Source organism: Rhinichthys klamathensis, unplaced genomic scaffold (assembly GCF_029890125.1).
Source record: "Rhinichthys klamathensis goyatoka isolate OS25496 unplaced genomic scaffold, OSU_Roscu_1.1 h1tg000591l_1, whole genome shotgun sequence".
Lineage (NCBI taxonomy): Eukaryota > Metazoa > Chordata > Actinopteri > Cypriniformes > Leuciscidae > Rhinichthys > Rhinichthys klamathensis.
The window spans coordinates 721,179-733,357 of record NW_026607048.1 but is presented as its reverse complement, the minus strand read 5'-3'; the positions used below and the strand labels follow the sequence as shown (position 1 = coordinate 733,357).

The 12,179-nt window shown below is 46.5% G+C and overlaps 1 protein-coding gene across 5 annotated transcripts in view; it reads right to left on the bottom strand.

The window, feature by feature from the left end:
- mid2 (midline 2) overlaps positions 1-12,179 on the bottom strand; it is a 117,368-nt gene that overhangs the window by 25,813 nt on the left and 79,376 nt on the right. For all 5 annotated transcript variants that reach the window (XM_056240307.1, XM_056240306.1, XM_056240304.1 and 2 more), the window contains one exon: positions 2,999-3,106. In XM_056240307.1, coding sequence (XP_056096282.1) covers positions 2,999-3,106 — 108 coding nt within the window. The remainder of the gene's footprint in view (positions 1-2,998; positions 3,107-12,179) is intronic.

Genomic DNA, 12,179 nt, shown 5'->3' with positions numbered 1-12,179 from the left:
TATTTTGGTTTGTGTCCATCAAGATTCATTAAAAAAATAAATGAATCAAATGTAATGTTGTGCATTTGGTCTGCAAAGCATATATAATTCTCTAGATTTTCCAAAAATAGGCATTACTACTTGTTGAATTAACAGAAAAAATAAAAGAATTTCCAGCTATATAAAGCAATCTTATATATACCATTGCCATAATATAATATTTTCAATAGCATGAAATAAGATTTTGCTCTTACCGCCCACATTACCTGACCACAGATTCACTATGAATCAGCTTTTACTCATATAACCGCATGTTTCATGTGCGTATACATTATATTTTCTTTTGCGAGAGAATGAGAGACATTAGCTATGCTTCCTCAATAAGCCAGTTAAATCGGTTAAGCAGGATCTAGCCTATGTCACAGTGTCATTCAATAGAGTTATGTTTGACAGGAAGGAATCATTGGAAGCATTCAGATAAATCAAGAAAATAGGAGAAAAGAAAACGTTGCTCTGTGCCGCAGTGGATTGCATTAGATCAAATCCGAATCTGACCCCATTTCTTTAAGACAGCTTCAAATGATTCGCTTTGATCAGATGGTTTACTGCCAAAAAGTTTCGAAATTTCAGGACGGCATAAAGAAATTGGACTGCATCAGAAAAATAAATAGAAAACCATTCAAAAACAAACCAGTAACAAACCAGGCTGAACAGCTAAAGCCTTAGATCAAATCTTACAGACGCTTTGCATCTGGGTTTATGATTCCAAAAGCCTCCTTAATACTAGAGTTACAGGCACTTTGTGCTGGAGCTGCATTACTGATGTTTGCAAAAGGCCAAACATAATCTCATGTCGCAGTCTGTGCATGTCAACTCAGGGCTGCCGCGCGGGAGTACATCACTGAAGGCCTTACGTAGGCACTTCTGATGGAGATTACTGCATTTGTCTGGGACTCTCACATCACACTACCCTAAAACAGAGAAACGCAGGCCTGTCTCGTAGCTCAAATCCCTACTTGATAAGAGTGTGAATTCAGGCTGTCAAGATAAAGTGCCTGTGTGCTGCATGCTCACTGTCAAACACAAAACACTACACACAGATGAACTGGAGCACAAAATCTGACTCTTCAGTTTAGGTAAAGAAATTTGGACAGTATTTTCCTACTGTAGTGTAAAGTAATATGCTTATGAAATATTTATTTACATTTATTTTTACTGCATATACTGCACACACGCACACACACACAGTAAAACAAATGTACTGTAAAGTACTGTAAAAATCCCCCTTTTCTTCATACTTAATGCAAATTAACATTCCATTGTTTACATTTATTTTGATTTTGGCCCTTGTAAAGAAAAAAAAAATCTTTAGTTTAGCATTAGTTATATTCGTAAGTGTCTATTTTTTAGTGTCCCATAGGAGAACAGTGCTGTCAAGTGTACTGGCCTGCTGTTTATGTTTTTGCTGATGAAGATTATCTAGGCCCGGTTTCTGTTACACAAGGGAAGCTTCTTAAGTGATGCCACATGGCCAGGGTCCGCTTCAAGCAGCCAAGCTTCCTGTCATAACTTCAACAATCCTGTTCAAGTAGTATCTTTACACTTCACTGCAACCTCACTCGACGGCCACCTCACTTTGGCCTGTGGACTTTCTGACAAGATCTCTACAGCCACAACTGATGTCCTCACAGCCATATTATTACTCATCTGCACCAGCTTAACCTTAACACACGCTCAAAAAGGGGAGTTTTTAATTCACACAGGGAAAATATGCTGTGATTTCCTCAGCTTTTTCTCCATCTTGTCATCAGGCACATCACCTATCTCTCCGCACAGCGTAGGGTCCAACAGAGCCTGACAGTCTCTATCTTGCTATAACAGGGGTAGTGACATGTTCTGAAAGATGTGTGAGAAATGTCAACTCTGTATTTGTGCGCCGTGTGACATATTGTCGAGAATCGAATTCAAATGAGTTTCTCTAAGTGAGTGAAGGCTTGAGCTCTGAAAATCTGTTTCTCTCCCATGTGTGTTTTAAAGGAAACATTCACCAAAAAATGAAGCCTGTCATCATTATTTACCCACTCTCAAGTCATTCCAAACCTGTATGACTTTGTTCTTCTGTAGAAGATGTTTGGAGGAATGTTTCAACTGTTTTTGTCGATACAATGAAAGTCAAAAGGGTACAAAACAACACTGGACCCCCACTGACATTCATTATTTGGACAAAAAAACACTGAAACATTTTTCAAAATATCTTCTCGAATGAATGTAATTGACCCTTCGCAGGGAGCTTGATTGACAGGTGATCTGACCAGTCATACTTCGCCATCCGCCATTTTGTCTGACAAAGCAGTCAGGAGAGTTAGTAGATTAACATCTGGGGATTTGCACTTAAAAAACGGAATATACTGATGCCTTTCCGCGGTAAAAACAACATTCCTTCTTATGTTCATTCATGTTTATTTGATGCTATAAATAAACTAGAAGGAAGAGATGATCGGATCACGAGAAGCTTTAACTGAGGCTCTACAGCGATCTGTCACGACACATTAAAGAGCCACAAAACGGTATTTATTGTTTAAATTTATTTTAAAAAATGACCAAATTTGAAAGGTGAGACTTTGTTTAATATGTTTAATATCAAAAGTAACCGAAAAGTAACCTGGTCTGTCCTGTCTGTCAGCGTGTTGTCGTAGTCTCCTCTCTGCTCCGCGATGTATTTTTCACTGCGTGAGAACATGGTGACGGCGTGAGAGCGGCGTAGCTTGTCGGACATAGCGACAGTAACTAAGGGGGGGGCGGGTCTTTGCGAACGGTCAATTAAATGATGTAATTTCCATTTTTAGGTGAAAATGAAAGAAGCTAAAATGTTTTAGCTTCCACCTTGATATTTATAAATTGAAAAGCAAATCGAAAACCTTCCTAAATATGAACCAAGTGCGAGATACAAGTTTGACTTCAAATTACAATTCTGGCCGCCCTAATCTTTCTCGGTGGTGCAAATAGAGAGAAACTGTACCTTGGATTCTTTGATCTTGACAGCAATGACCTGTTTCCTCTGGCGAATTATCTCCACCAATTCATCACACTCCTCCACCAGCTTGGCTTCATGCATGGCTGTGTTCACCTGCAGATAAGAGCAAAGAGTTGCATAAAGAAATACAATGGCACTTAATCAGTCCACTGGGATAACTAAGTTTCCCCAGTGTCTCTGCTTCAGTTTATGCAAAATGTCCTGTCTGGAGTGATGTGGATCATGTCATTACGGAAAGGAGACATTTCAGACATTCCTTCCTCAGATCATACCTGTAAGTAATTACACAAGGTAGTGATATCCCATCAAAAATCCATCACTGTACTTTACCCAGTGTTGATGTGTTACCCAATCCATACACAAAGATTATTATTCAAGATTGATCCACTTCATTTGTGTTTATCACACACGCACACACTTAAATAAACAGACACATTCAATAAAACAATTAATCACACCATTCTTTATTACTGTCATGGCTTCGATCCCATTTAAAAAGATAATTTTCAAAGGACAGCCCATTTGTGCAGTCAATAAATTCATCAAACATAGTAGGGATGAACCGATATGAACATTTTGGCCGATACCGATAACCAATAATTCTTTATATTTAAAAGCCGATAACCGATATATTGGCCAATAAATCTAAATCCAAATTTTTATGTAATTTTTGAGACCCTGATTACAAAAACAAAAGTCTCACCATTAAAAGCCATGTCCCAAACACAGAATTATAATGATGTCCTCATGATAATTTTATGTAGTCTATATGACAGACTTGCTGCACATGTTGCACTGAACTGTATTTTCCTTTTTTGAAGTGATTTCCTTCATATTTCAAGCAATTCAAAACCATCATGGTGAACAGTGCGCATCTGAAGTGTCTCAGCTGAAGGAAATAATCCATTATTTATCGGCTTTGATATATCAGACCAATTTTCTTATTAGGCCGATAACGATAACATTAAAAATGAACCGATATTGTCCGATATGAAAAATGAAAAATGATATATCGTGCATCCCTAAAACATATGCATCGTTATAGTCAGAAAAATGCTAACTTTAAGTCAAAATGCCCAATTTAACACCCAGTCATGCAGTCTATCCACAATGAAAGATTGGTATTTTGCACAAAGTTGAGCATTTATTATCTTTTAGATGATTCGCTGTCATTGATCCCACAATGCCTGGTACAATTCTATCGCTCAGCTGATCTAGAGAATAGATATATAAAAATAAAAAAAGCCAGAGGACACATATAGTTAGTCTGAAGCACAGCAACCTTCTCTCCCTATCCACCACTATCTCTGCGCGTTCTGGCTCAGTGGACGAGTGCAGTGATGGATGTCTCCTGCTGTTGATGTGTTCCTTATCAGACCTCTTAGCACGCCGTCCTTCCACTGGGGATTAAATACATCCCCATAGCTTTTCTAGGGACTATAAAGGACTCTTCTGAGGTTGGTAGGGAAGTGATGTGTGACCCCACTTTACCGTGGCGCCCGCACCCTACTGGCCTGCCGTAAGTCAGCAAAGACCCTGAAGGCTGACTCGACTCGCACTTTGGCAGATACATGCTGACACCTATAAAGTGTGGCGCTGCGCACAGACACTTTGTCTATGCATTTAGACTGGTCTGGACTGGATTAATGTTTATTGGACACTCAGGAAAGACTGTATCATTGTGGATTGGGGTCTTGTACCAAATAAAAAGAGTCTGCAATCCCTTACAAACACATATGCTGAGTCTTTAAGGGAGTTTAACATGGATTTTATTTAAAAACCTAATATGATGAAAATGTTGTTAAGTTGCTAAATGGTCCTGATGGAGCAAGCTAGGGTATTCAAAACTACATTAGATAACTACATAAAAGTAAATTCAATGTAAATGTAGTTTCGAATACCCTAGCTTGCTCCATCGGGACCATTTTGCCAACTTAACATAGTGCCTTTGTGACATTGTGCAATGTAGCCCACATAATAAACTAGACTTGCATATCCTGAAGGAAAACCAGTGCTTGAAATGCTGAAAAAGTTTAGTAGTAATATGGTAGTTTGAAAAGTTATACATCTGAATCCATACAAAGAAAGGGAAAGGTGGTGAGATGTAAAGTAAAAGACAATATTGAGGGATAAATAAATGTGAGAAAGAAGACAAATAACAATTCAGTACACAAATATTATCAGGATGTAATCTTTTTTGGATAAATTATAAATGCGTATCAAGCAGTGTCAATTCAATGTTCAATGCAATAAACAATGTAGATAAAAAATACAATTATATACTGTATATAATGTCAGTGTCAGGCGGAAACCTCGTATCTCCATATTTCGTCCTTTTTTTATTTTTATAAATCATTAAAAGTAGTCACCCTTTACGTCTGTCTGTGGGTTTTGCAAATATTTAACCAATTAAAAGTATTAAAAAGAGCTTGTGACTAAACCTTGTAACCCTATTGGATCCTCATACTGTCAGTCAAAGCACACATTTTGGACCGTCTCTGCTTGTTTGCAATGCAACAAATATAAAGAACTGTTTGTTTGAATAAGTACAGAGTTTTCTTTACTAAAACACTATATAGATACAAACAGTCTAGTATTTGTCGTAGTTAGTTAGCCAGTTAGCCTGTGCATAGCATTAATATTATGTTATATTATTATTATATTATTATGACACATGCAAGTGTCTAAACATATATAAAGCCACAAAATCAACTTTGACAACACAGTGTTTAGTTATTTAAAAAAAGTGTTTTAACCATTTTCCAGAAAAGTAGCATTTTTGGCGATACAAGGTTTCTGCCCATCAGTGACTAACATAAATATATGTCACACACTGCATTACTGTATATACAATTATATAAATAATTATATAATATAAAAAGGTAAAAAAAAAAATTACAATATAAAAAAGTTTTAAAACTATATTGCAGGTATTTGCAGACTTAATCCAGAATACGACTCGGTTACTAACGTAACCTCGGTTCCCTGAGAGGAGGGAACGAGTATTGCGTAATAGCTTTACGCTATTGGAAAACTCCTTTTCTCGAGAAATATTGAAGTCTTTATGTAAAACGCATTGCAGCTGCACAGCATACAGCAATGAGCGAGGCAGCTCGGTCATTGGCTGTGCTGCGGCAACTTGCACGAACCAATGACGGGGCGACTCTGAACCCGCTTCCAATGAGCGTGCTTCGCGCCCACGCGCGTCAGAGCCCGCCAAGATGGGCGTGGCCAAGGGCTATATATTGGGCGCCCCGTCGTCTGAGTTCTTTAGGTTCAATCGACTGAAGCAAACTGACCAAGCACAAGCACGGCAGATTACGCAATACTCGTTCCCTCCTCTCAGGGAACCGAGGTTACGTTAGTAACCGAGTCGTTCCCTTTCGAGAGGTTCCTCCTATTGCGTAATAGCTTTACGCTATGGGAACGCCATGTAAAACGCCGTGCGTGCTGACTTCGCTTCTATTAAGCCGGAGGCCGGAGCCTGAGCCTTTGAGCGAAGTAATTATCCAACGAGCCAGCCGAAGGCGGGTTTTATAAAGGACAACGTGGAACGGCCCGATGGGCGTCCAGAGACACACACAAGCACATTTTCATGTACTGTCATGTATGAAAAATCCTCCACATCAGTTTCAAAGATGTGATTCTATGAGGGAGGAGACAATGCTTAGCATGTACACACCCCAGCCTATGATAGCTAGACCGACAGTATGTTAGAATGCAATGAGGGGACCTGTAGGTTATAAAACCTGATAAATGTGGACGGTGAGGCCCAGCCTGCAGCCGCACAAATATCTTGAATGGGTATCCCACTCGACCACGCCCACGAGGAGGCCATGCCTCTCGTAGAGTGAGCTCTGATGCCCAAGGGGCACTGAAGGCCCTTGGCTTCATAAGCCAGCGCTATAGCATCAACTATCCAGCGCGATATTCTTTGCTTTGACACAGCCAGACCTTTAGTGCGGCCGCCAAAGCATACGAACAACTGCTCTGTCTGTCTGAACAGGGCAGAGCGTTCCAAATATACTCTGAGTGCCCTGACCGGGCAGAGTAAATTAGCGTCACTTTCGTCTGCTGGGGACGATAGCGCGGCCAAAGATATCACCTGTGCTCTGAAAGGAGTAGAGAGCACCTTAGGAATATACCCGTGTTTTGGCCTGAGGACAACCCTGCTGTCGTTAGGTCCAAACTCCAGGCAGTTAGCGCTTGATGACAGCGCGTGCAGGTCGCCCACTCTCTTGACCGAGGCGAGAGCCAGCAAGAGAGCAGTTTTGAGCGAGAGCTGTTTAAGGTGCACAGTTCGGAGGGGTTCGAACGGGGCACGCTTAAGTGCGTCCAGGACCGTGGCCAGGTCCCAAATCGGCACCGAGGGGGGGCGTGGGGGATTCATCCTCCTGGCGCCCCTCAGGAAACGAACAACTAGGCAGTTTTTCCCTAGTGTGCGTCCTTCGACCGGTTCATGTGATGCCGCTATGGCAGCCACATATACTTTGAGCGTGGAGGGGGTGCGGCCTGCCTCCAACAGCTCTTGTAAGAAAACGAGCACACTCGGCACTTCGCATGTCTCAGGATTCAGGTTCCTGGATTTACACCAGTCACTGAACACCTTCCATTTCTGGGCATATAAGCGCCTCGTAGAGGGCGCTCGCGCCTCAGTGATGGTTCTCAACACTCCACTGGGGAGGTTCCCGGGAATCCGTTGAGGGGCCACGCATGGAGGGCCCACAGATCGGGGCGGGGATGGAGGATCATCCCGTTGGCCTGCCTGAGGAGATCTAGCCTCAGTGGAATCGGCCATGGGGCAGATTGCGTCATCTGCATCAGTTCTGGAAACCACGTCTGGTTCTTCCAGAGTGGGGCTACCAGGAGCACTGCACATTTTTCCTCCCTGATCCGACTGATGACCTGAGGTAGCATCGCGACCGGAGGGAAGGCATACAGCGGTCGGCTCGGCCAGACTTGGGCGAGCGCGTCTGTGCTCTTTGAAAAGAAGAGAGGGCAGTGCGCATTTTCCTTGGAGGCAAAGAGGTCGACCTCTGCTCTGCCAAAGGTTTGCCATAACCACTGAATCGTCAGGGGGTGGAGAGACCATTCTCCTGGGAGAACTTTGTCTCTGGACAGCATGTCCGCTCCCTGGTTCAGAACACCTGGCACATGCGCCGCTCTCAGCGAGCGCAGGTTGCGCTGGGACCATAGTAGGAGCTCCCTGGCCATCGAGTGCAGGGAGCTCGATCTGAGTCCACCCTGACGATTTATATGCGAGACTACCGTCATGTTGTCCGTTCGGACTAGGACGTGCTCGTCCTTCAGGTACGGGAGTAGGGCTCTGAGAGCCAAAGCGACCGCTTTCAATTCCAGACAGTTTATATGTAGGTGCTTCTCCGGGTTTGACCACAAGCCGGAGACAGGCCTGCCCTCGTAAAGGGCCCCCCAACCTATTTTGGAGGCATCTGTCGTGATCATTTTTCTCCTTGTGTTCACGCCCAAACTCACGCCGGACTGATACCAGTCGACAGCTTTCCAGGGCGTCAGGGCTTTTATGCAGCCGTGATTTGCTCTGATTAAAAAGTGGCCCGAGCGCCATGCGTGAGTGGGGACACGGCTCTTGAGCCAGCGTTGGAGAGGACGCATGTGCAACAATCCTAGCTGGAGTACAGCTGATGCTGAGGCCATGAGACCGAGCATCCTCTGAAATCGCTTGACGGGGGCGCGCGCACCCGCTCTGAACGATGTTGCAAGGCGCCGAATAGTGAGCGCGCGCTCTGATGAGAGGCGTGCTGTCATCTGCACCGAGTCTAGCACTATTCCCAGAAAAGAAATATTCTGGCTGGGGGATAGCATGCTCTTTGCAAAATTGATTTTTAGACCTAGGCACTCTAGATGACTGATAATCCAAGACCTGTGTGTCACTAACTGGCTCTCTGATTGTGCTAGTATTTAGTATTCGCACTCCCCGCTGTCTCAGGGGGGAAAGTGCTGCATCCATACATTTCGTAAATGTACGGGGTGCCAGTGACAGGCCGAATGGTAGTACTGTGTACTGGTATGACTGTCCCTCGAAAGCGAATCTCAGAAATGGCCTGTGATGAGGCGCTATTGGAATGTGAAAGTAAGCGTCTTTCAGATCCACTGACAGAAACCAATCCCCCGGGCGAACTTGCGCGAGGATATGCTTGGTTGTTAACATTCTGAACGAGCGAATCATTAAAGCTTTGTTCAGATGTCTGAGATCTAGGATGGGGCGGAGACCGCCATCCTTTTTCGGGACGAGAAAATAGCGGCTGTAAAAACCTGCCTCGCTCATAGAGGGGGGCACTGTTTCTATAGCGCCTTTCTCTATCAGTTTGAGCATCTCGGTGCGTAGAACATGTGAAACATCTTTTCTCACTTTCGTCTCTACCACTGCTGTGAAGCGGGGCGGTCTGCGAGCGAATTGGAGCGAGTAACCGTGTTTTATTATGTTCAAAACCCATTTCGGCATGTCGGGGATATTTTCCCAAGCTTTCGCTCGCACAGATATGGGCTGAATGCTGGCCGGGGGCGTGTCGCAGTGACGTATGGCCCCCGCCAGCGAATCGTTCTGTGTAAATACCGAGTTCACAGCTGTCAGCGGCGCGGGCGCGCGCTGAGCAGCTTTGTTGAATGACGAGTGCAGGGGTGCGTGTGAGATTACAGGCACGCTCGCTGTAATGCTCACAGAGTGAGATGGGGAAATGTTTAACACTGTGTGTATAGTGCTTATGGGTGGGGGTGCATAGACTGTGGTAGGCACGCGCGCCACTTTCATAAAACTTCCCGCTCGTGGCGGGAGGTTTTTGGCCATATAAACAGTGTTTGTGAGCTGGGGTGCGTGCATAACAGCGGGCACACGCGCTACTCTTATACAACTTCCCGCTTTTACTGGGGAAGTGTTTATAACTGTGGGAACAGTGCTTGTGTGTAGTGGTGCATACGTAACAGTTGGCACACAATCTACATTTATGGGGCGTCCAGCCTGAGCTGGGAAAACATTTGGCACTGAGTTTACAGTTTTGATATGTGGGAATGCGCACTTTGGTGTGGACACGTGACCCTTTAATGACACAGGCAGAAAATAGCTCTTTATGTGATTTCTGTGTGTCGCTGTAAAAACGGCGTTTGTTTGCAGGTGGGCGAGCTGTGTGGCTGGCACATTGGCTGCTGTATAGACATTTCCAGCCGCCTGTGAGGGGACTGGGTAATGCTTTAAACGTTTTGGAGAGAACGGTCCGGCTCTTGCGAGACACGCGCTCTCCCTTTTCCTCCCTGTAGCTAGGAGGACTTACGAGGCTCTGGGTTCAGCACAATCCTGGGCCGAGGTCCCCGTCGCTCGGGCGGCTGTTTCCTGTTGGCGGAGCGCGAGCGGCGTCGAAAATCCGTTTCAGGTTTGGGCTGAGAAACGGGGGGCGCCGTCTTAGCTCGCTGCTGCTGAGGCGGCCGTTGGCGGCTCTGCGACGAGCTAGATCGCTTGGGCAGGAAGTGACGCATAGCCTGTGAGTCCTTACGGGCTTCGGTGAAGCGCTCGGCGAACTCCTTCACCGCTGGTCCAAACAGGCCGCTTTGGGAGATAGGCGCGTCGAGAAATGACGCCTTATCTGCATCCTTCATTTCTGTTAGCGTCAGCCACAGATGGCGCTCAAGGACAGTCAGGTTAGCCATAGCACGGCCGATGGATTGGGCGGTGGCTTTTGTAGCTCGCAGCGCTATGTCAGTGGCGCTGCGTAGGTCCTTAAATGCCTCAGGATCGGGTCCAGACTCGTCCATACTGCGGAGAAGTTTGGCTTGAAAAACCTGGAGGACAGCCATAGAGTGAAGCGCTGATGCAGCTTGGCCGGCGGCGGCGTATGCGCGACCGGCGAGAGCTGAAGTAGATCGGCAAGGCTTCGAGGGATGAGAAGCTTTAGCTTTCCATCCAGCGTTGGAGGGTGGACACAGATGATTGGCCACAGCTTCCTCGAGGGGCGGAGTCCCCTCATAGCCTCTTTCTTTCGCGCCGTCCACAGAGGAGAGCGACAAAGAAAAAGAAGGCTTCAGGCAAGCGGAGTGCGGGGCTTTCCACGACTTCGTGAGTTCGTCGTGAACTTCCGGGAAGAAGGGGGAGGGTCTTTGTCGAGGGGCCTGTCGGCGCCCCTGCAGGAACCACTCGTCCAGTCGGCTGCGGGCGGGTTCTTCCGGGGAAGACCAATCGAGCCCGAGGTCTTCCACGGCCTTAGAGAGAATGCGGACGATCTCAGAGTCCATGCTGGAGCCCGCGCTCGTGCCCGCTAATGTCGATGGCGCGGGGTCGAAGGACGAGCCCGGCCAATCGTCGGATGCAGCATCACAGGAAAAACTGTCATCCTTATCATCGTCATCCCCTGACGCGCCAAACGAGACGAGCCCCATCGCTCCGCTGGAGGGGTGCTGGTCCGCCTGTGTGAACTGGACTGGCGGCGGGGAGTCTTCGGGTGGTGGTGAAGCACGCGGGGATTGGCCCGGCGTGACATCACTGCAAACCGCGTGCTCCGGCGGCCTCTGTGAGCGGCGTTTTTTCTTTCGCGGCTCGACTAGAGGAGATGGCAGCACGGAAGAGGTGGGCTCTTTCGCGGTGAAAACGGCGAAGCGAGCGCGCAGCTCGGTGAGGCCCAGGGCGTCACACTCGGGACATCCGCCTCGAGTAAGGGCAGCCTCTGCGTGGTCCGGTCCCAAGCAGCGGGCGCAGATGATGTGACGATCCCCGTCCTGAAGAGGGCCTCGACACGAGGCGCAGGAAGGCATTTGAAACAACGCCTTGGAAATTTGACTCTTTTAGAAAAAGTGTCGCGGGGGCGAACACTGATAGCTTTGTAAAAGGATATAGATGGTGCGCGCCGGATGGCTTAGCAGAAGGGCGATCGAAGGCGGCTGAAGGCGCCGGCGTCCTCGAAGCAGTCCTGCTGTAGGCTTGTCGACGGCGGCGGCGAAAAGACTCCAACAAATCCGGAGGATCCAGCGAAGAGAAGGTTCTTTGCTGAAGGAGATTAAATCTAAAGAACTCAGACGACGGGGCGCCCAATATATAGCCCTTGGCCACGCCCATCTTGGCGGGCTCTGACGCGCGTGGGCGCGAAGCACGCTCATTGGAAGCGGGTTCAGAGTCGCCCCATCATTGGTTCGTGCAAGTTGCCGC